This window comes from Trichechus manatus, unplaced genomic scaffold, assembly GCF_000243295.1.
Source record: "Trichechus manatus latirostris isolate Lorelei unplaced genomic scaffold, TriManLat1.0 scaffold00210, whole genome shotgun sequence".
In the NCBI taxonomy this organism is placed as follows: domain Eukaryota; kingdom Metazoa; phylum Chordata; class Mammalia; order Sirenia; family Trichechidae; genus Trichechus; species Trichechus manatus.
In genome coordinates this window covers 2,502,642-2,527,552 of record NW_004444146.1, presented here as the reverse complement: position 1 = coordinate 2,527,552, position 24,911 = coordinate 2,502,642, and the positions used below count along the sequence as shown (strand labels likewise).

The window sequence follows — 24,911 nt, the reverse complement described above, 5'->3', positions numbered from 1 at the left end:
TGAATGGAGATGTGGTGGGAATCACCACTCACTGTTGCATCCTTCAAGTACTTAATGGTGGCACTAATCTCTGCAATCTCTCCAGGAATGTGGTATTACTTTTGGTTTATTACTTTTTGGTTTTGCTATTTTCCTAGGTAGGGGCAGTTCTATGGCTTCCACTTGGCTTTTCCTACCATAATAGCCCTTATCCCATTTGTCAGGGATCCAATGTGGGGGCTCCACCAGTTCCTGAATATATCTATTCGAATTATACATTCTGGAACTGGGGAAATCACTACAGGATGGGTTCAGGGACCTACTGGACCTACTCTGAGATGGGCATGAACTAAGATTCCATTAATAATCTGACCTCCATATGTCTCCATTCTGACTGATGGGCCAGAGACGTTTTGGGTATCTTGGAATTAAGTGTCAGTTCAGGGCCAGTATCCAGTAATCCCCCAAAAGTCTATTTCCTCTAGTAAAGAGCATAGATCCATTTGGGGAAGGCTGGGAGAATGATTAACAGTATTTAAGTTTTTGGCATAGTAGCGGAGTCCTTCCTTAAGGGGACTCGGCCTCCCCTTTATTCAAGGGGTTGTGGGTCTTTAAACTCGCTCAAGCCTAAGAATTGATTGAGGGACTGTGACTATTCTGGTGATTCGAGTTAGACTGTTCACTTGACCTAGAATTCTCCTGCTTTTACATATCAATATTTAGATTACCTACTTCACTCCTAGGGACATCAGGACTAAGTAGCCAATGCCGTAAGCCCTTATGAGTCAGACTATTCTGATGGCTGTTTTAACTCTGCTGTCCATTACGGTAACCATGCTCACCCTGTCTTTGTCAACTGAGTGCTGCCACTTGGCCCCTACAACCACGGGGTCCAATCAGCCCCACTGTAGTTAGGTGTCTTAGTTCAGTTAGGGCAGTCCCACTGTCAAATCTGAACTTACATAAAATAGCAAATCACAGAAATTTTCAAGGATGCTGGGGCTCCCTTCATAAACTTGTTCCTCACTGTTGTGGCAAAGATGTATCCTCTGTGCACTCTATGTGTGGGTCTGTGGGTCTAAGCTGATAAATCCAATCTAACATGCCAATTTTCCTAAGGCTATGGATACCTCCTTCTGCAGTATACCAAGGCACGTCTGGTATTTCAACTTGACTTAGGGTAGGCCACCATGTAATCCATGCTTCAGCGACCCAATCAAATTAACTATTAGATCTTTTCTTCTCAAACTGAAACATTAAAGGAAGAATTTGTGCTTCTTGTTGTTAGGCGCCACTGAGCTGGTTCCAACTCACAGTCACCCTATAGGACAGAGTAGAACTGCCCCATAGGGTTTCCAAAGAGTGGCTGGTGAATTCGAACTGCTAACCTTTTGGTTAGCAGCTGAGTTCTTAACCACTGCGCAACCAAGGCCCCAATCTGTGCTTAGTGGGCCCATATCAATACACTCAGATGGATCCATCATTATGTCCCTTGCACCATTATCCTGCACCCTTAATAGCCATTCACACACATATTCCCCAGGTTTCTGTTTGTACCTATTAGAAAAGTGAAGTAGTTCTTTTAGAGTGTAGCGTATCTCCTCCTGGGTCACTCTGTACTTCACCTTTTGGAGCTGCTGGAACTAAGTCTAGTTATAGGTCTAGAAACCAAAACGAGTGGTTGGAATACATTTTGAGAACGTTCAGCATTGTATTGTAAGGCATCTGCCTCAGGTGATGCCCCAGGCAATGACTCAGACAAAGGCTCTTCAGACACAGTTGGTTTAATCATATCAGATGGGAGTAGAGGTGTTAATCGTTTTACTGGGGAGGGTGGCTTAGCAATCTCTTCAGATGGGAGTGAGAGCTGGTTCTGTTGGCAGGAGTGATTCAACAGAATTTTGGGGCTCAGTGTTCCCAGCTTCCTGATTATCTGCCCATATGTCCCCACCCTACGTTTCAGGAACCCATTTCTTTCCAATCAATGCCCTCACTTTAAACTTCAGATACCACTCAATGTTGGGAATTCAGTTGGTGTTGCAATTCACCCACTCTTTTACAACTCGGAGTCTGCTTTTTGCAGTATCAGCTCTGTTACTACAAGAAATAAGGCTTTCTTTCAAGGCACAAGTGGAAAAGTTGAAGTTGTTTATGCAATGTCTCAGCTTTGACTCTGAAGCCCTGAGCTTCTTTCTTTCACTACTTTGTCTAGCGAAAGTAGGATCAACTAACCAGCTTCCTTATACTTCTCATTACGACAAAATTGTAGAAAGATATCAAACATGCATCCCCCAGAGCCTTGCCTCTCACCAATACTTGATCTACCGGTGGTGATATTTTACATATTTCTATTGCCACCTCATGCCATGGATTAGCAGTGCCCTCTTTACTACTGGAAGCAGAGTTATCAACATCTTTCAGACTAATCAGACTTTAGAACCAATTTAGAAAACTCATCCTTACAATTTTGTTTCTGTAGAACCACTCCTGATACCAAATGTCTTAGCTTGGGTTCTCTAGAGAAGCAAAACTAGTAAAGTGTATGTCATGGATTGAATTATGTCCCCCTAAAAATGTGTGTTATCAATTTGGCTAGGCCATGATTCCCAGTATTATGTGGTTGTCCTCCATTTTGTCATTGTAATTTTACATTAAAGAGGATTAGGGCGGGATTGTAACACTGCCTTTACCCAGGTCACATCCCTCATCCAATGTAGTTTCCCTAGGTCGGGCCCGCACCACCTTTAATCTCTCAAGAGATAAAAGGAAAGGGAAGCAAGCAGAGAGTTGGGAACCTCATACCACCAAGAAAGCGGTGCTGGGAGCAAAGCCTGTCCTTTAGACCTGAGGTTCCTGCGCAGAGAAGCTCCTAGACCAACGGAAGATTGATGACACAGACCTTCCTCCAGAGCTGACAGAGAAAGCATCCCCCTGGAACTGATGTCCTGAATTTGGACTTGTAGCCTACTGGACCATGGCTACAAGAATAAACTTGTCTTTGTTAAGGCATCCACTTGTGGTATTTCTGTTAGAGCAGCACTAGATGACTAAGACAGTGTATAAATATATACAGTGATTTATATCAAGGCTCACACAGTTGTAGAGGCTGGAAAATTCAAGCCTGTAGGTCAGGCTGGTGGCTACTACTGATTCATGTAGCTGCAGAGGTTGGCAAATGCAAGATCAGCAGGTAGGCAGCACGGCTTTGGTCATAGTCGGCAGAGACTGATGAATCCCAAGACTGGCAGGCAAGATAGCAGGTAAGCTGCTAGCTCAAGTCCCAAGAACTGGAGGTCAGATGAACAGGAGCCAGAGCAAGTAATAGCCCACGAGCCTTGCCAGGAAGTCCACCTATATAGGATGCAGGCCACTCCCCCAAGGAAATTCCCTTTCAACTGACTGGCTCCTTATAGCAGATTTCATCATGGAGGTGATCACATTATATCAGATCTCATCACAGAGGGAATTACATCATTATATGACTGCCAAACTACATCGTAACTGCCAAACGACTGAGAATCATGGCCCAAACAAGCTGACACACAACCTCAATGATCACGGTAGATAAACTGGATTGCATCACATTAAGAACTTGTGCATCAAAGGCATTATCAAGAAAAGTGAACGGACAACCTACCAATTGGGAGAAAATCTTTGTCAATCATATATCTGATAAGGGTCTAGTATTCAGAATACATAAAGAACTCTTACAACTCAACAACAAAAAGACAAACAACCTGATTAAAAAATCAGGATAGGATCTGAATAAACTTTTCTCCAAAGAAGATATAAGAATGGCAGAAAAATAACATGAAAAGATGCTCAACATCATTAGTTATTAGGAAAATGCAAATCAAAACCACAATAAGGTACAACTTCACATCCACTAGGATGGCTATAATTAAAAAAAAAAAGAAAAAGAAAGCAGTAAGTATTGGTGAGGATATAGAGAAATTGGAACCATTGCACATTGCTGGCTGGAATGTAAAATGGTTCCTCCACTGTGGAAAAAGTTTGGTCGTTCCTCAAAAAGTTAGAATTACTATGATGTTGTTGTTAAGGTGCTGTCGAGTCTCTTCTCATTCACAGCAATCCTGTGTACAAAAGAATGGAACACTGCCCGGTCCTGCATCATCCTCACAATCGTAGTTATGCTTGAGCACACTGTTACGGCCATTGTGTCAACCCATCTCATTGAGTGTCATCCTCTTTTTTGCTGATCCTCTACTTTACCAAGCATGATGTCCTTCTCCAGGGACTGGGCCCTCCTGATAGCTCCTGATAACATGTCCAAAGTACATGAGACAAAGTCTCGCCATCCTTGCTTCTAAGGAGCATTCTGGCTGTGTACTTCTTCCAAGACAGATTTGTTCATTCTTCAGGTAGTCCATGGTATTTTCAATATTCTTTGCCAACACCATAATTCAAAAGCATCAATTCTTCTTCAGTCTTCCTTATTCACCGTCCAGCTTTCACATGCATATGAGGTGATTGAAAAGAAAATACCACAGCTTGGGTCATGCACACATTACTCTTCAAAGTGACATCTTTCCTTTTGAACAGTTTAAAGAGGTCTTTTGCAGATCTGCCCAATGCAATATGTCATTTGATTTCCTGACTGCTGCTTCCATGGGAGTTGACTGTGGATCCAAGTAAAATGAAATCCTTGGCAACTTCAATCTTTTCTCCTTTTGTCATGGTGATGCTTATCAGCCCAGCTGTGAGGATTTTTCTTTTCTTTATGTTGAGGTGCAATCCTTACTGAAGGCTGTAGTCCTTGGTTTTTGTCAGTAAGTGCTTCAAGCCCCCTTCGCTTTCAGCAAGCAAGGTTGTATCATCTGCATACTGCAGGTTGTTAATGAGTCTTCCTCCAATCCTGATGCTGTGTCCTTCATACAGTCCAGCTTCTCTGATTATTTGCTCAGTATACAGATTGAATAAGTATGGTGAAAGTATACAACCTTGATGCACATCTTTCCTGACTTTAAACCACACAGTATCCCCCTGTTGTGTTCCAACAACTGTCTCTTAGTCTATGTACAGGTTCCTCATGAGCACAATTAAGTGCCCTGGAACTCCCAGTCTCTGCAATGTTATCCATAATTTGTTATGAGCCATACAGTCAAAAGCCCTTGCATAGTCAATAAACCACAGGTAAACATCTTGCTGGTATTCTCTGCTTTCAGCCAAGATCTATATGACTTTAACGATGATATTCCTTGTTCCATGTCCTCTTCTGAATCCAGTTTGAATTTCTGGCAGTTCCTTGTTGATGTACTGTTGCAACCGCTTTTGAATGATCTTCAGCAAAATTTTTCTTGTGGATGATATTGATATTGTTCAATAATTTCCACATTTTGTTAGATCACCTTTCTTTGGAATGGACACAAATATAGATCTCTTGCAGTCAGTCGTTCAGGTAGCTGTCTTCCAAATTTCTCAGCACAGACAAATGAGCACTTCCAGCACTGCACCCGTTTGCTGAAACATCTCAATTGGTATTCCATTAATTTCCAGAGACTTGTTTTTGTCCACTGCCTTCAGTGCAGCCTGGAATTCTTCCTTCAGTACCATCGGTTCTTGATCATATGCTACTTCCTGAAATGGCTGAATGCTGACCAATTCTTTTTGGTACAGTGACTTAGTGTATTACTTCCATCTTCTTTTGACGCTTCCTGCTTTGTTCAATATTTTCCCTACAGAACCCTTCAATACTGCAACTCAAGGTTTGAATTTTTCTTCAGTTTTTTCACCTGGAGAAATGACAAGCCTGTTCTTCCCTTTTGGTTTTATAACTCCTGGTCTTTGCACATTTCATTAAAGTACTTCATCTTCTCGAGCTGCCCTTTGAAATCTTCTGTTCAGCTCTTTTACTTCATCATTTGTCCCATTCACTTTAGCTACTCTATGTTAAAGAGCAAGTTTCAGAGTCTTTTCTGACATCCATTTGGTCTTTTCTTTCCTGTCTTTTTAATGACTTTTTGCTTTCTTCATGTATGATGTCCTTGCTGTCATTCCACAACTTGTCTGGTCTTCAATCATTAGTGTTCTATGCATCAAATCTATTCTTGAGATGGTCTCTAAATTTAGGTGAGATATACACAAGGTTGTATTTTGGCTCTGGTGGACGTGTTCTAATTTTCTTCAGCTTCAACTTGAACTTGCATGTGAGCAATTGATGGTCTGTTCCGCAGTTGGCCCCTGGCCTTGTTCTGACTGAGGACATTGAGCTTTTCCATCGTCTCTTTCCACAGATGTAATCGACTTGATTTCTCTGTATTTCTTCTTGTGAGGTCCATGTGTATAGTTGCTGTTTATGCTGTTGAGCAAAGGTATTTGCAATGAGGAAGTCACTGGTCTTGCAAAATCCTATCAGGTAATCTCCAACATCGTTTCTATCACCAAGGCCATATTTTCCAACTACTTATCTTTCTCTTTGTTTTCAACTTTCGCTTTCCAATCACCAGTAATTATCAATGCACCTTGATTGCATGTTTGATAAATTTCAGGTGGTAGAAGTTGGTAAAAATCCTCAATTTCTTCATCTTTGGCCATAGTGGTTGGTGCATAAATCTGAGTAACAGTCATATTAATTGGTCTTTGGTGTAGGCATAAGGATATTATCCTATCATTGACAGCACTGTACTTCAGGGTAGACCTTGGAATGTTATTTTCAACGATCAATGCAACGCCATTCCTCTTCAGTTTGTCATTCCTGGCATGATTGTCCAATTCAAAATGGCCACTACCAGTCCATTTCAGCTCACTATTGCCTAGGATATCAATCTTTATGTGTTCCATTCTATTTTTGACAACTTCTCATTTTCACAGATTTGTATTTCGTACATTCCACATTCCAATTATTAGTGGATGCTTACAGCTTTTTCTTTTCATTCTGAGTCGTGCCAAAATGAATGCGAGAATTACTATATGACCCAGCAATTTTACTCCTAGAGTTGAAAGAATTGAAAACAGGTACTCATACCAGCACATTTTCACACAAATTCATAGCAGCACTATTCACAGTAGTCAGAAGGTACAAACAGCCCAAATGTCCATCAATGAATGAATGGACAAACTGGGGTATGTACATACAATGGAATACTTATTCAGCCATAAAATGAATGAAGTACTGATACACATTCTAAAGTGAATTAAACTTGAAAATATTATAGTAAGTGTAAGAAGCCAGACACAGAGGTCACATTTTGTATGATTCCGTTTATATGAAGTATCTGGAATATGTACACTTACAGAGACAAAGTACAGATTGGTGGTTGCCAGAGAATATGAGGAGGGTAAAACTGGGAAAAATTGCTTAATCGGTAAGGGATTTTACTTGGGAGTGATGAAAATGTTTTGAATTAAATAAGGGTTGCACAACATTATGAATGTACTAAATGCCATTGAATTGTTCACTTTAAAATGGTTAATTCTGTTATGTGAATTTTGCCTTAATAAATTATTTTTTATAAAAAAAGTACTGCTTTGTGAAACCTGTTTCAGTATACCCACACATGTACGCATGAGTGAACTAGGTCATCTGTCATGATGCAAAACTTGTGGACTGTAGTTTTAAAAGTTTGAGAAATTCCATTGCAATCTATTTGTAATGCATGCACACACACATCTCAAGATGTAGATATTCCATCTATTAATTTATTAGAATAGATCACTTAAAATACCTTTAAAAATGTTTTATTGTGGTAAAATATATATAACAAAAAGTTTGCTATTTTAACCACTTACATTTCCCATGTTGTGCTACCATCACTACTACTCATTTCCAAAATATCTTCATCACCCCAAACAGTAACTCTGTACCCTTCAGCAATAACTCCCATTCTCCCTCCCCACTGCTACTGGTAACCACTAATAAACTTTTGTTTCTATGCAGTTTTTTTTTTAAAGTTGGGATCTAAATAATAAGTTCTCACTTAGGCAAATAAAGGGGGAAACACATTCAAGGCAGAGGAAACAGCATTTTCAGCAAGTGATAAAATAACTGATTCAATATGCAGTTCAAGGAACACAAATCTCAAAAGAACTGCCTACTCTCAGTACTATAAATTGCAACAAAAGTCTTCACACTAAACTTTTAATCAGAATTTTATTGTTTCACAGTTTTGTTTGTATTTAATTTGAAAATGTGTTTAGTTCTATAGTCATGTAAGAATCAAAAGCATGACAAATTATCTACTTCTGAATTTATAAAATTAGAATATAATGATAATTTAAGTCAACATAGGGGTGTCCGTAGCAGTTCCACCAAGGAATGGTGAAGGCTTCAAATGAAGGCTTCTAGTTTACTGCAATAAGCACAAAGAATACATTTTCAGCAAAGAATACTAGGAGCTATCAGGATGGGGAATTTTCAAGTTGTAATTCCAAAGATAAGTGGAAGTGTGTACACATGCCAAACTAAGAAAGACTGAGAAAACATAGCAAACTGATCTGCAAATATGAAAAAATTTCAGGATTGAGAGTTCCTTTCACTTAGGAAAAGAACTAGGTAACTACTAAAATTCAGTGTCTCCTGACAGCTGATAGTACAACTAGTTCATGACCATACTACAATACTACTACAATTGAAGGAAAAAGTGCGTGTGTTTCTGTGTGAATAAGCATATGTGTGTCTATGTATATCCTTGATATACACAGAAATCTTTCAATTATATTTCAACTTTGATTAGTACTTGTAAAAAGGGCTTGGGGGCAGTGTCTGACCTTCTCTAACCCCACAAGGGGGAAGGAGAAACAAGATCAACAGCGCAAGGCTGACTCCCATGAGGTGGAGGCCAGACAAGCCTCCTCTCTGCCATCTTTACCAATTCTGACACCAACAGTCCCTCACACAGCACTCTCTACTTCTCTGCTGGGTTTGATAATTCACTGCAATGGCCACACAGAACTCACAGACCATACTCACGATTATGAGGCTTATTAGGGAAGTAATAGTTATAATTCGGGCTCAGGAACACTCAGGATACAGTCCTTCCACCAGGACAGCCTCTTTCCAACCGTGCTCATAGGCATGCCTCTCCCTGGCCCTAGGCCTCTCCCCAAAGGCACTCAAGCTTTCTCTCTCCATGGGCCAGGAAGCCCACTGCACCCTCTCCTCCTGCCAGGTCTCTGCTGCCAAGTCTCTCCTGTCACCGCTTCTCCCTGGCTTCAGGGTTAAGCTTGCTCTCTCTCCCCTGCTTCCAGGAGCTTCTCAGAGCAGGGATCCCTGGTCCAAAGGACACACTCTCCGCTCCTAGTTGTTCTTCCTTGGTGGTGGCAGGAGCCTCCCCTCTGCTCTGGAATTGGCTCTCTTTTAAGGCAAAACTGACCAATCCCCTTGGTAGGCCACAATTACCCTATCACACAATCACCTGGGGTGGGAGTTACAAGACCATGGCTAGAAAGACCACACACAAAAGTAATTAACTGCACCGCAGTACTACACATCTTCCACAGCTCCATCTGTGAAGGTCTTTCAAAGAGCAGTCTGAAACCTATTACCTAATCATTTAAAAATAAGACATGAAGACCATAAAAAGAAACCAGTTGACTTTAAGTACAAATCAAAGAATTCAAAAGAGCAGTTTAAAAAAAAACTGTATGTATATATATATATATATATAACTTTCTCCCCACTCCCACCCAGCAGGAGTTCTAAGTTGGCTCTTCACCTAGATTTTTTTTTTTTCAGTGACTTTTTCATTTTATTGTTGTGCTTGAAGTGAAGTTTACAATTGAAGTTAGTCTCTCATACAAAAATTTATACATAGTTATGTGACCCTTGTTGCTCTCCCCATACTCTGACAGCACATTCCTCCTTTCCATTCCAGATTTCCCGTGTCCATTCAACCAGCTCCTGACCCTCTCTGCCTTCTCATTTTGCCTCTTGACAGGAGCTGCCCATTTACAAACTGTATATTTTAAGAGTAGCTTCTGAGGCTGCTTATGTACAACCAAACACCTCATGGGATTTGGTTCCTTGGTTTGGAGGTTTAGGATCATGATTTCATGAGGCATACCAGTTATTTGGCCTAATAACACATTTAGTGCTTCTCTTCTACCTCCTAGCTTGTTGCGTAGTGCCTAGGGTCTTAAAAGCTTACAAGCAGCCATCCAAGACACAACAATTGGTCTCTATTTACCTGGAGCAACAGAGGAAGGAGAGTCACGAATAGGAGGAGGATATGGAATTTGTGGCTAATAGCCTCTGTGAACAACTGCCTCCTTTACCATAAGACCAGAAGAAACAGATGGTGCCTGGCTACCATTATTGAACATTTGATCAAAGATTCCATAGAAGAATCCTGATCAAAAGGGGAAAATGCAGAATAGAATTTCAAATTCTCATGGACTCGAGACTTTCTGGAGCCACGGAGAGTAGATGAACCCCTGAATCTATTGCCCTGAGATAATCTCTAAACCTTAAACCAAAAATATCCCCTGAAGTCATCTTAAAACTGAACAATAATTTAGCTTGTTGTTGTTAGGTGCCGTCGAGTCGGTCCTGACTCATAGTGACCCTATGTACAACAGAACAAAACGCTGCCTGGTCCTGCGCCATCCTCACAATTGTTGATATGCATGAGCCCATTTTTTGCAGCCACTGTGGCAGTCCATCTCATTGAGGGTCTTCCTCTTTTTCGCTGACCCTATACTTTACCAAGCACAATGTCCTTCTCCAGGGAGTGGTCCCTTCTGATAGATAATATGTCCAAAGTATGTGAGACGAAGTCTTGCCATCCTTGCTTCTAACAAGCATTCATGCTATACTTCTTCCAATACAGATTCGTTTTTCTGGCAGTCCATGGTATAGTCAATATTCATTGCCAACATTATAACTCAAAGGCATTATTTCTTCTTTGGTCTTCTTTATTCACTTTTCCATGCATATGAAAACATCATGGCTTGGGTCAGGCACATCTTAGTCCTCAAAGTGACATCTCAGCTTTTGAACACTTTGAAAAGGTCTTTTGCAGAAGATCTGCCCAATGCAATACGTCATTTGATTTCCTGACTGCTGCTTCCATGGGCGTTGATTGTGGATCCAAATAAAATGAAATCCTTGACAACTTCAATCTTTTCTCCATTTATCATGATGTTTCTTATTGGTCCAGTTGTGAGGATTTTTGTTTTCTTTATGTTGAGGTATAATCCATACTGAAGACTGTGGTCTTTGACTTCCATCAGTATTTCAGGTCTTCTTCACTTTTCAGTGAGGCTGCATCATCTGCAAAACGCAGGTTGTTAATAAGTCTTCCTCCAGTCCTGATGCTGCATTCTTCCTTATATAGTCCAGCTTCTCAGATTATTTGCTTAGCATACTGATAGAGTAAGTATGGAGAAAAGATACAACCCTGACGCACACTTTTCTTGACTTTAAACCATGCAGTATCCCCTCATTCTATTTGAACTGCCTCTTGGTCTAAGAACAAGTTCCTCATGAGCACAATTACTTGTTCTGGAATTCCCATTCTTCGCAATATTATCCATAATTTGTTACGATCCACACATTCGAATGCCTTTGCAGAGTCAATAAAAAAGTTTAGCTTAACTAGTAAAAAATGTCTGCCTTGAGCATTATGATCTTTTAAGAACTATCTATATGGGATCAAATTGACAACATCAACTCGAAAAATTAGAAAGGAACCTTGGGGGCACTGATTTTATGTTAACGGAGGAACAATTCAGAAAAGGAAGGTGAAGAATGGTTGCACAACTCAAAGAATGTAATCAATGTCCCTAACTTGTCCATGTAGAAACTACTGGTGTATGCTTTGCTGTGTATTCTCAACAATAAAATAAATAAAATTTAGATAAAACCCCCAAAAAACCTGTAGTTTCATGGCTATAAAAGGCAGTTAAATGTCAATATATTTTAGCATGAATTGGATCGCAAAAGTTTATTTTAAAGTTTCCCAGTGTTATTTATTTGATAATCATCTATCAAGAGAAGTACCATGTACTAAGCACCATTCTTGGTGCTGGAATTTAAAGTCCCTGTGCTGTTGGAGCTTACATTCTAGTAGGGCAGTGACAGACTATGAACAACATAAATAAATTGTATAATGTTAGATTGAGATAAGAGCAATGGGGAACACATGGAGTGTGGAAGGGATTGCAATTATAGCATATCATAGACTGTTTTCTACATTATTGAGTTTTATAGTGCATCACTTATTAAATGTAAAAACTAAAAACTTTATATAATGAACATTACTAAAAATTAAATAAACTTTAGTTTTTTAAAAAAAAATAATTTATTGAGGTAAAATGCACAAAACATAAAATTTAAAGTGAACAAGTCAGTGGCATTTAGTACATTTACAATGTTATGTAATCATCACCACCTCTATCAAGTTCCAAAATATTTCCATCACTCCAAAGTAAAACTCCTTATCCATTAAGCAGTATCACCTTAGTTAAAAACTTTTTTTTTTAGATTTACATCACTTCTATAACATATATTTTGCATTTTAGAATAATTTGTAAGTGGGTTTGTAGTATCACTGTGAAAGAGATTTTCAAGGCAAAGTTGGGCAGTGCTGTATTGTAAACTGACTTTGAGCCTCATGTGGCTCATACTCCAGATCAGTGGTTCTCAACCAGGGGTGATTTTAACCACCAGGGAAACATCTGGCAATGTCTGGAGGCATTTTGGTTGTCGTTAACTAGGGAGAGTGCCACCGGCATCTATTCAGTAGAGCTCAAGGATGCTGTTAAATATCCTACAATTCATAGGACAACCCTTGGTAACAAAGAATCATCCAGCCCAAAATACAACAGTGCAGAGGTTGAGAAACCCTGTTCATAGACAAATAATAGTGATAACTCTCTAATAGAGACTGCCGTTCAGTGCCACGGGACCAAAGTGCAGGGCATGGATGGGAAGAGGTAGAAGTGCAAAAGCAGGTGGATTTAACCTTAGCCTTGAGGGAGAGGAATAAAGAGTGAGGATTACACTAAGAAGGAACAGCATGAGCAAAGCAGTGGACACATCAATTTGCAGCATCAGCAAAGATTAGCAGGTTCCTGATGGGCTGTGGAAAGGAGCCCTGGTAGTACAGTGGTTAAGTGCTCAGCTGCTAATCGAAAGGTTGGAGGTTGGAACCCACCAGTTGCTCCAAGGGAGAAAAGACCCAGTGATCTGCTCCACTAAAAACTGTTGTTAGGTGCTGTCGAGTCAGTTCCAACTCATAGTGACCTCGTCCTTTGCCATCCTCACAATCGTTGCTATGTTTGAACTCACTGTTGCAGCAACTGTGTTAATCCATCTTGTTGAGGGTCTCCCTCTTTTTCGCTGACCCTCTGCTTTACCAAGCACGATGTCCTTCTCTGAGTTCTTGTCCTTCCTGATAACATGCCCAAAGTACTTGAGATGAAGTCTTGGCGTCCTCGCTTCCAAGGAGCATTTTGGTTGTACTTTTTAAGCAAAGATGATAGTGAAGGTTACAGTCCAGGAAACCCTATGGGGCAGTTCTACCCTGTCCTATGGGGTTGCTATGAGTTGGAATGGACTGGAGGGCACACAACACCAATGGGCCGTGGTTAGACTCCATTTCTTTAAACAGTACTTTATATAACTAATGTAATACTAAGTAGTAATGTGTAAATCCAATCACATTTCAAATGTATAATCACATGCCATTCCTCAACTTCCACATACCATTTTCTTAAAGCAAGACCTTCCTATTGAATAATTTTACACAGTACCACATTGCCTTCTCCAATAAATTTAGATCAAGGTAGTGTGATCCAGTGGAAAGAATAATAATCTAGGATTCAACCAGATGCCTGACTAAACTGCTGGGAAAACTTGGGCTAGTCTGTGAGCTTCCTCTATGAATGGAGGAGACTGGGCTATATGTTCTCTAAATACTTTTCATATATTGCACTATGATTCTACCCTTAATCCGACTGTCAGAAAAGCTTGGCCCATACTCTTTAATTTTCTTCTTTGCAAATGTGGTTCCCTGCCTGAAACGTTCCCTCCCTCTTGCTTTCTACAATTCAATTTTTTTACTATTCAATTTTTTTTAACTTTAAAAAAATTGCAGTAAAATTTACCTACAGTATGTACAAGGCAATGAATTTTGATACCCCCATGAACACACAACAAGGGTGTCTATCAAGACACCCTTCTGGTCTGATATACATCCCCAAACCCGGGTAGGTTCCCTACTATATCCCTGCTGTACTTCTGGAATCACAGCACTTACACTGCACCAGACGCGGCTCTTGCACGGCCAAATTCCTCATTTCCTTGTCTGTCTGCTGGGAGAGCCGAGGCCTCCTGTATCCAACTTTATTCCCGGCCCTAGCACAGTGCTAGGGGCCCCTGGCTCCTAGAAAAGCTTCAGGGATTTCAGGTTAACTCTGTATGTTAGTGATTTTAAGAACCTTATATTAAGCGCGATAAGCAGCTAGTTTTTTCTGGACTTAGTTACAAGAGTCTGAAAATGTAATCTATTCAGTTTGTGACAAACCAACACACTTAATTTTACTCATGATGAAGACCTAAATCGTATGTTTTTTAGATTTCTCAATTTCATGCGCTAAAATATCTGGTGGAGCCCTAGTGGCACAGTGGCTAAAAGCTATAGCTGCTAACCAAAAGGTCAGCAGTTCAAATCTACCAGCCGCTCCTTCGAAACCCTATGCGGACGTTTCACTTTATTCTATAGGGTCGCTATGAGTAGTAATCAACTCGACGGCAAGGGTTTGGTGTTTTTTTTTGTTTTTTTTTTGATTTAGCACAGTACCTGCCTCAACTGCCCTCAATTAACAGTTGCTGAGAGAATGACTGTCGTCCAGTAATAAACAGAGACGCCTGTCTGCACACTGCTCAGCCTCGTTCATCGAACGTAAATAAGGGGCAAGACCCGGTCCGGGGTTCTCCACGTGCCGCCGGGCCTGGAAGGTTAATGCTCCCCTCAGCACCCAACCTCCCCGCGCCAACCAGGAACCAGGCCCCCCGCTCGGCTTCAGCTCGTCTGCCATTCCCCCGCCCCCACTCCCTCAATCCGCTGGGAAAGGGAAGAGGGAAACAACGAACAAAGACCCAAAACCAACCTAAATCCCCTGAGCAGGAGACGCCCCGACACCCACCACAGCGCGAGCACTCACCGCCCGGTGTGCGCAGTCGCACCCAACGGAGGGGAAGGGACGTGGGCGGGGCCAGCTACACCCGCGCGCGCATGCGCAGAGGTCCTTGCCCGTGTAAGTGTGGAAGGCCGGAAGTGCAGTTTTCCACTGGCATTTCGACCCGGGCGTTTACCTCGTTCTCAAGGACTGAGTTGCTCGGAGTTCCCGCACATTTTTCCATCTGATCAGTTACTTCCAAGGATGATGGCAATGAAAAAAAAAAAAGTAAGGTTTTAATTAGATTTACTTCAAGTTAAGCGCATTTTAAGAAACCCAAATGCTATAGCAAAATAGCACCGAGAGCAAATGTAGGTTTTCAGTTGCTCAAGACTTCGTCTGTCTCTTCTATTCCCTTGGAGACGTTAACTAAGATATTAAATTGAGGCTTTATAACACTAACAGGATTAGAGAAGAAACTTAAAACCTGAAAGAAAAAACCGTGCACCTTAATCAGATTTCTTTCTCAGGATCATTGCCTTTCTAAGTTTACTGTGGTTAATCTAAGTTTATCAGTAAGCATTTTTCATTCTGGGGTTTGCTGTGAAGAATACAAAAGGTGTAAAAGAGTGCAAGATCTAATTGGTGTGTGAAACGGATGTTGTAGACAGGTGTCTTCACACGGAAATAAAACCAGCTACTAATTTGGCAGGTAACTAATTGTGACGCAGCAACATTCTTTATCAAAATGAACTGAAATGTAAGATACTTTTTGGTCAGCTGACTTTAGAGCCTTAACAGGTTAGAGTACACTGAGCAAAATATATTAAAACGTCTAGCATAGTACCGAGCACGTAACAGGCAGTTATTAAAAGAGGTCTCTTCCACCTTGGCAGTTGCCAAATCGTAAGTAATGTATTTCCCATCCCCCAAAACAGTTTATATTATGTTCCTTTCCATTTTCTTTATCTATTATCTTGCTAAGTTTTATATATTCTGATCAGCTTTAAATTCTTTCTCGTATAAGGTGGTTATAAATGAATTGGCCAGCTACCAACTGGTATGATCTGGTATGATTCAGTGGTTCATGAAACACTGGGTTTATAACTTTGAGTGTACCATAATTTCTATTTCTATTTCAAGTATTGTTTTCAGGTCTATAGCAAAGCATACTTCATTTGACTTTGATTATTTCAAACTGATGACAAGTCCATTAAACCAAATATTTCAAAACCAGGTGTAATTTAGCAAAGGAACAGGAAAGAAAGTATATCAAACAAACGTAAAAAAAAAAATCAATTAACATGAACCAAGAAACAAGTAATAACCAACTTTTATGGCAATATATATTTTTTTTTTACAGAGGTAGTGTTTCCATAGTGTTCCATACATAGGAGACTGCCTTGGCTTGTAATTCAACATAAAAGTTTATGTTAAATAGTTTTTGGTTTGAAACAGATTTAAGCTTTCAGAACTTCAATTGCTTTAAAAGCATGTGAGACACAATAGTTACCTTCATGTAATGTGTATCACTTACTATACAGTATTTTTATAATTAAACGTGACCAAAAGATGTCAGGAAGTTCAGATCTTTATACCTCTATCAACAGTGCTGATTCCTCAGACAGCATGTCAGTAATACATGAAGATTAATATTTTCCTAGTGAAACATTTGCATCGTAATGGTTTTCACATATCAAAATTTTAAATACCAAAGGCAAAGTAATTCTCATTGAAATAAAGGGGAAGTTACTTGTCAAGTTAAACTGGACTTGAAAGATGCTTTCAAATTAATTTCAATTCAAGAATTACTTTTGCATATTCAGAAAGGACTTTTGTTCATCTTGCTACACTTCATATCTAAAACTCAAATTCCTTGTAGAAATGGTGCAAATGCAAAAAAAGAAACAGAAGTCACTCTGGAAAGATCTCTTTAAGATAAAGATGAAACTAGACTCAGTTTTCCTATTTAAAAAACAAAAACAGAAACTACTGTATTACCTATAGCTACAATGAACACAGGTATTTTTCTTCCATTGTTTGAGTGCTTTATCACCAAATTACTCAGAAATTGTCCGAAGCGTGTTCCGTAGAATTCAGTCCCATAAGATGCTTTGAGAAAGACTGTAAACTGAGGAAAATCTGCTTAAGACTTTTCAGAGCTTCACAATAAGCATTAGTGTATTAAAACCTTTACATTCACAGTAAAGAAACCCATTTTATTTCTCACAAACTAGATTAACACTAAGTTATGAAGAAGTAGTGATGTATGAAACTTTGGGCATCACAGGAAATTTTTGTTGTTGTAGGAACAGGAACATATTCAGCATAAATCGAAACTGGATTTAAATAAACCTATTTTCTCATTTAAAACAAAAAGTAAATAGTGTGCTGAACTCTATCACAGTACCACTATGGTGGCTGTGACTAGATCTGTTAAGATCACATTGTCAATATGAATATATTACAGAATTAAAAATTCATGATCATCAGGCCTTAGACTTCATGTTAGGACACATTTATCTAATGAAACAAAACGTGTTCTTAAGAAAAAAAATCTTTAAATATAATGGAATTTATTGAACGTGTATTTTATACATCACTGTTTTTAAAAATTTTCTTGGGGAATAACAGCATTTATGATCCCGCAATATAGATGATAGATCCATGGAAATTCATGTAGATCCTAAGTGGCCAAGCTAGGAACTAAATCTAGGTCTCTCTGCCTCTGTCTTGTACTCTACCTTTTCAGATAGCTTTACCAGATCAGTCCTCAGAGAAGATCATCTAGGGCAACACAGTTACGAGGAGGTGTGCAAGTGACGATTACTGCCTAAGATTTTGGGCTGACTGAAAGGAATATCTGCAAGACTAACCTAGCAAAGTATCAAAAACTGCTAATACGGGAATAAGAATATTTCTTTAAACTCTGTTTCATGTTCTTCATCAACTCTGGGAAACACATCAATGACTTAGTTCACTCTCATGCTGGATAGTAAAAATAATTTACGTGGAAGGTGCACAATAGGATGTTGATTTATGTGCTAGGACTGAAGCAGTATGCTTCTATTAAGTGCTGTATGGAATTTCCAAGCAAAGAATTTTCTCAATAATTTCATCAAATACAGTCTTTGCTTCTACTTAAGTTTTAAAAGAAAGTCATAACTGAACTGCCACTTGAGATTACACAGAATGCAGACTGGGATCCTATGCTTAAAAACAAAACAAACCCATATTCTAATCACACCAAAATCATCATAAAAACTAACCCATTGCCATTGAGTCGATTCTGACTCATAGTGACCCTATAGGACAGAGTAGAACTGCCCCATAGCATTTCCAAGGAGCGGCAGGTGGATTTCAACCGCCAACCTTTTGGTTGGCAGCCTGAGCTCTTAACCACTGTGCCACCGGGGCTCCCATTATTCATAAGCCACTCAATATAAACCTATGCTATTTTTTGAGCGTACCATTATCTTAAAGATGTCTTTAAAAAGCAGTAATGGATTTTTGTATTTAGGACCTTTAAAATCATTTATGGCTCTCTCAAATGACGGATGGTTGGCCTGTGCCTAAGGTCCCACCCTTAGTTATGAGAGAAGAAACAAATACTGGAAACACACTCTTATCTAGTCCTTGTAAACAATCTAATTTTTCTTTCTCCATCCTTTTAAGTGGAATTAAGTCTGAATATAACCTAAGAAATAACAGTACATATCAGTGAATTCAAGGCAAAATCAATTTTGAATATATTTTCAAACTGCATCTTCCTTAAAAACATAGACTGTATGTTCATAAAATTTAAGATTGGGCAAAGTGTGGAAAGTCTGTCTAGCATGTAACAGAATGGTGATTCTTCACTTCACCTAAAAGGCCAAAAAGAATGACTCAAGCTACTAAAAATGTTTACTACAAATGTGTCCCAAATCCAGTGATTTAGCTAATAGCTGAAATTGTTCCTAAGACTGTTGGCTGAGGTAAAATTACACATACTAAATATTACAGAATATAAACAAAATTTTTATTTTCTTTCTGAGTACTGGGTATTCTGTTAGAGTTGGGGCTTGTCCTACAAAGTAATGCAAGTCTTTAGTTATACAGATTCATTTCCTGTTTTTTTAATGACTGTGTCAGGTTACCTGTGTCAATCATCCTATGATGGTAAACAAACTAGCACCATTTCAGTAAGTTTCATAAAAGAGTCTAGCTAAATACCCATGAACAAATCACACATGGTCAAAACAAAAATGTAATAAAAAATATTTAGTGAAAAGACACATTTTAACTCCCATTCATGGATTTAAAAAATACAAATAAAATTTTATAAACTTGATATTCAGCTTGTTACTAGCTCAATACATAACCTTGATTTACTTCTTAAAATCATATTGCAGCATCTTTTGAAAAATCAAATGCAACTTTATACCTTCATAATTATGTTCAGTAGAGGTAAATATTTAAACAGTATACTTGTCCCTGGGTCTCTTTAAAAAACTGAAAAGTCTTAGTGTAAGTTTAAAATTTTAATATTTATAAATTTAAAAAATTTTACACGTGCTGAATAGTAGCAGTGCTAACATTTTGTGACCATTAAACCACAAAGTCACCTCATGGAGCTTCTTTCTTTGTACAGAGAACCAAATCACAATACCCAGTATTTGGAATTTGTCGTAATTCTACGTGGTAAAAGACACCACACCAGGAAGCCTGTACCAAGAACACAACTTAGGCCAGATCCCCATTAAGTACATAGTGCAGGTGCCGTATTTAATTTCAGACTAGGAAAATGAGCTCTTAGTACATGACAGCTTCTAATAGCTGAGAGGGCCAAGAATGCAGATTGAAAAAGAGAAAGCAAAACCCCTCTACTTCTGGGAGGGTCTTGGAATAAGTGAAGAAAAACCACAATGGATGAGTGGTCAAATGGTCTGTGGTGTGAGCCCGAGGAGTCTAATGTGCAAGCCATATTTCCCAATTCTGCATAGCCAGTTTGGAGTATTTCAGTCTTTAGAAAGACTTGCGTGTGGAGAGCTAGAGGCCAGTAACAGAATCCTGCGTCCATCCTCTTTAAAACAGAATGGACGCCCATTATTAAGTTTGTATCTTTACCTGAACCAAATATATTCTTTGGCTAAATAAGTGATGGGTTCTCATTATAATCAATCAGGCATATTTCATGTATCTTACATCTAAATTAAAATGTTTAAAGTTCAACTTTAACCATAGTACTTCAAATCAACTCAATCTCAACAATATGCCTAATGTAGACAATTTTAAATTTTAGAAAATCAATGTTTAAGACAATTTTAAATGCAGTGTTTTCAAAACATAGTTACCAAGCTAAAGAAAATCTACTTACATTTAAAAATAATTGAAAACATTATATCCTCAAATCATTATGTTGTCTGTAGGAGAATTCACGAAAAAATTATAATGTTAACAACTCATATCCAGATCAGTTCCTTCTCTGATTTAAAGAAATCCTAAGTATAGAGGTTCCTTTTGACCCGAGAGTGACTATTTTACTCAGGAACTAGTAACAATACCCATCCATCAGAGACAACTTAGTAATGTCTAATGACATCCACCTCAAATGACAGAGGTGGCAAGCTAAACACAGGTAAACTGTAGTAACGAAAAATAATATTTTAAAGGTTAGCTGACACCATATACTGGGATACTCAAACCTGAAATCCTTGACATTTACAGCTTGTTCCCTTTAATACTTGAGGGGTCTATACAAGTATTAATAGATACTAGAAATGTAAAGACATTTTAGGTAAAAGACAAAGTAAGGGGGTTGTTAAATAATATTGAATGTGGGGAGGTCATATAGATATTTGGTTTTGAAATGAAAAATTATGAAAAAAAGGTAGTAACTACCTATCTGAACAGAGTAATGTACTATAGATACACGGTTTATAATGAAATATGATTAAAGTCTTAAAATTAGTTAGAAAAATACTGCAACTTTTTTTTTTTTTTTTTACATAAAAGATCACACTTTATACCAGACAAAAACTTAATGCAGTGATGTTAACATGCCACTGTCTTCCCAATAGCTTAAGATACAGCAAAGGAGAAAGATCTGATTAACTGTTGAAAAGGACACTGTCAAATACACTGTCAAGAAGTTAAGTTAGCGAGGTAGCCATCCAGCCAGCAGAAGGACCATGACAGCAAACCAGGCTTTTTTTAACAGAGCCATAATAACATAGTTACATGTTGCTATTACATGAATATAAATTATAAAACTACAATGTCCTTAGTGATTTTGCCTTGGGACCCCTCAGAGATTGTACCTTGGGAAACAAATGGGCCAAGGAAAATAAAACGAGAAATCAAAGAATGAATTGAAAACTAGAGGTTAAAAGATGCTATATGAACAGCAAAGATTTTATAAAACACAATCTAAAAATCAAATAGGGCACAAATAATGTTTTTGTCTTTAAAAATATTTCAACAATTTAATAGTATTAACTTAATAGTAAAATCAGTTTATTAGAATTAAGCCAGTGTTCTTGACAACCACTGGGCCAACAGCATTTAAAAAGGGGGGAAAACCCTCTAAAAAGCTAATAAACATAACAAAAGACAAAACTGAACAAAATGAAACAAGACCCAAACTAAACAAATATCCAATCAGGCAAGCGTATACACAAACACCCTGAAAACAGCCTAGCCGTTGCAATTACCTGGCATCCCCATTACCTAAAAAAGATGGTGGCCTTTTCCCTCCAGTCTGCCACTAGTCAACATTCTGGCAATCTCTTAAGTATTATTTGGTCCAATCTGAAGTAAGTGGTGTTTTAATTAAAACTGGTCTAATAAAATTGCACTACTGTATTTTCTGGGCAAATTTAGCAAATGAATTTCCACCTGGATAAAAATGATTAAATACAGATGCCTGTTTATTTATCGAGGCATTCCCTTCCCACTCGTCGTTGTTTACTAGTAACTTGATTATAGTGTCATGGCCAGTAGACCTACCCAGCCAGTTGCCTATCTCAGTACCCTTTGGCAAAGGGCCTCCTATCACACACATGGATACATGTGACTCACAGCTATGGAGAAAGCCTGAGGGAGCTGGGAAGCAAATACCAAGAACAATCAAAACAGAGTAATTACTGCTACCCATGACTTCATGTTCTTTAAAGGAAAAACAAAAGAAATCTAAAAATAAATGCATTGTTCAAAGTATTTTTTAAAATACAAAAAAAAAAAAATTGTATACTTCATAAAGTGTGATATTAGTTTTCTCCCCCTAGCAGTCTTGTAAGACCTTTTTGTTCTACCTGAAGTGTGATTAAGAGAGAAATGTTCTTCAAAAGTTATGGCCCTGTGCTTTGCATTCACTCACATCTAATGTCACATGCAGAGGTTGGATGTAATTTAGATGCTCCATTTTTGTTAACTATAACTGCTTTGAAATAGCACAGTTATACAAAGTTTTACACAGCATCCCATGTAAAGATGTATATGCTATATGCAATTCAGATATAAAAATATATTCGAAGGATGGTTTTGCATATAGGTGTCAAGAACATAGCAGAAAGAGAAAACCCACTCCTCGAACCAAAGCACACCTGCACCACAGAGCCCTCTATCTGTCATTGTGGTGTGATTCTAGTATTGCAGTTTTTCATATGCCTGCAGATTATAAAATGAGTCTTCATTTCCATAACTGAAGCTGGAATACAGAATTAAAGGGAGCATGGCAGCAGTACAAAAATCCTGATTAGAAAAAAACGAACTAGAGGATCTAAAATAAACTTTTTAATCTCTTAAATAAAATTTGTGTAGCTCCTATGGATTGAGTATAACACCCACTCTAGCATAATTATTATCCCTGTTGCCCCAATGTACAATAGACTGTATGAATCAGTAATTTATATCCTTTAAAATAATTATTGCTTAAGCAAGCCATTCAGAGATTATTAGCCAGGGGCTATGTGGCTGGATAGAAACACACTCAAAGTTAGACTACACATGAATGAGCCTTTCTTTCACTTATTAACCCACATAAATACTTCATGATCAAAAGGGGCAACAGGTTCATAGCAGCTAACACCCTAAACAAACTCTGAAGCATCAAGACTTGATTTTTTACTAAAACAAATCTTTTTTTTTATTTTCCTCTTTGAAATTAAGGCAATGAAATGGCTACCATTCCTAAAGTTCTCTTTGCAGACCAAAAACATACACGTAATTTCCTCAAGTTCAGGCATCAGAGTATGACACAGAGACCTGTGTTACACAAAACCCGCGACACCATGTTGATGTTATAAGAGAGCGCATGTGCTGTTTTTTCTTCCTGCTGAATCACAAACTTAATCATCAAAGGGAAGAAAAAAGTTTGAAAGCAAAAAACCTCTTAAAAGAGTTTTCAGTGTCTTTTGCATTGATTTTCAAAACTTTTGGGGTGGCGGTAGGGAGCTTATTAAAATGACCAACAATCAGAAATTCTGACTCTGAATGTCTAGGCTTGGGCCCAAGAATCTGCCTTTCCCACCAGCTCCTAAGTGATGCAGGTGATACATGGACAACATTCTGAGAAACACTGGCTTACCATGTATCCATCTAATGTTTAATAACAAAATTTCTAAACTTTGGCTAGCCACTTATATTTTGATAAAAGGGGAAAAGGCACTGAGTATGTATTTTGTGGTGCCCATATCTGTTTGCACATATATGGAATTTCATTTTGAAAATTTTAAATCACTGTTCAAAATCTACAACACATATATGACAGATTGTGGCTAACATGTAACAGCAGAAGCTGATTCAAAGTTGACCTCTCCTGTTTCGCTGTATCAGATACCAAACTTTCAGGCTCTCCAAAATCCAAAATGGTCAAAGAACTGAGGAACAGGAACAAGACTCAAGTCAACGTTCGGCAATTCAGTGCACTTTGCAGGAAGGATCTAATTTAGGCATAAAGTTTTGTTATTTATTTTACACAAAGGAGGCCACCAACATTTGCCATAAATTCTTCTAAACTCTTTAGAAAGGCCATCTTCTGCTTCCGATCCAGCGTTGGGGGAGTGCTGCTTGCAGTAAGCTTGCTGAAGGCATCAGCTAATCTCTGGTAAATAACTGGGTCTTGCTGACTTGACAGTAGTGTTTCAACCAACTCAGAATATTCAGCCTATTGAAGAGATAATGTATAAATAAAAACATATCTTCCTCAGAATATCACACAAGCAGATCATATGGGTTACTGGACTGTGGATCCTAGAAGGCAGAGTCTGACAACTCTTTTTAATAGCTAACACTTATTGAATGTTTACTATAGTCTAGGCACTGTGCCAAACTTTTACATGAATTACTTCATTTAATATGTACAACAATGCTATGAAGTAGGTACTATTTATATTCCTGTTTTACAGATGAGGGCTTTGACACATAGTGAGATGAAGTACTATAGCCAAGATCACACGGCTTGTAAGCAAGAATCCAGGTAGTTTGGCTCCAGAGCCCACATGATCAACGACTTGTGTTGCCTCTTCTGTGTTTCAAAGTACATTATTCATTTATGGCATTTTATACATAACCTACACCTGCAACATGACTTTCAACCGTTTTCTGGAGGTTTATAGAGACATCTTGTCAACACAGTTCTGAGGATAGAAGATCCTCACAAATACAGGCAGGAGTCGGGCAGGAGGTGGCATCGTGGGAGGTGTATGTTTCTGTCCTTTCTCAAAGAAGCAGAGCTCTTTGGATGACTGTACAGTTGTAGCTCCAAATCAGCTCTGTACCCAGCAGCTCTTGAGAAAGGGCAGGGAAAGGACCTTAATACATACAAGAATGGGGAGAGGGGAGGTATTTTAAATACCCTCCATAATAAA

General features: G+C 38.6%; 2 protein-coding genes across 10 annotated transcripts in view; both read right to left on the bottom strand.

Moving 5' to 3' along the window:
- The window catches only part of EEF1AKMT1 (EEF1A lysine methyltransferase 1), a 54,831-nt gene extending 39,661 nt beyond the window's left edge, over nt 1-15,170 (bottom strand). The window contains exon 1 of one of the 2 annotated variants that reach the window (XM_023742459.1): nt 15,106-15,170. The gene's annotated coding sequence lies outside the window, so the exon portion shown is untranslated. The other variant, XM_023742458.1, reaches the window with a different exon arrangement.
- Nucleotides 15,171-19,114: 3,944 nt separating this feature from the next.
- XPO4 (exportin 4) overlaps nt 19,115-24,911 on the bottom strand; it is a 160,510-nt gene continuing 154,713 nt past the window's right edge. For 7 of the 8 annotated variants that reach the window (XM_023742451.1, XM_023742452.1, XM_023742448.1 and 4 more), the window contains one exon: nt 19,115-24,208. In XM_023742451.1, the coding sequence (XP_023598219.1) occupies nt 24,011-24,208 (198 nt within the window). In that variant the 3' untranslated portion in view covers nt 19,115-24,010. The remainder of the gene's footprint in view (nt 24,209-24,911) is intronic. The other variant, XM_023742449.1, reaches the window with a different exon arrangement.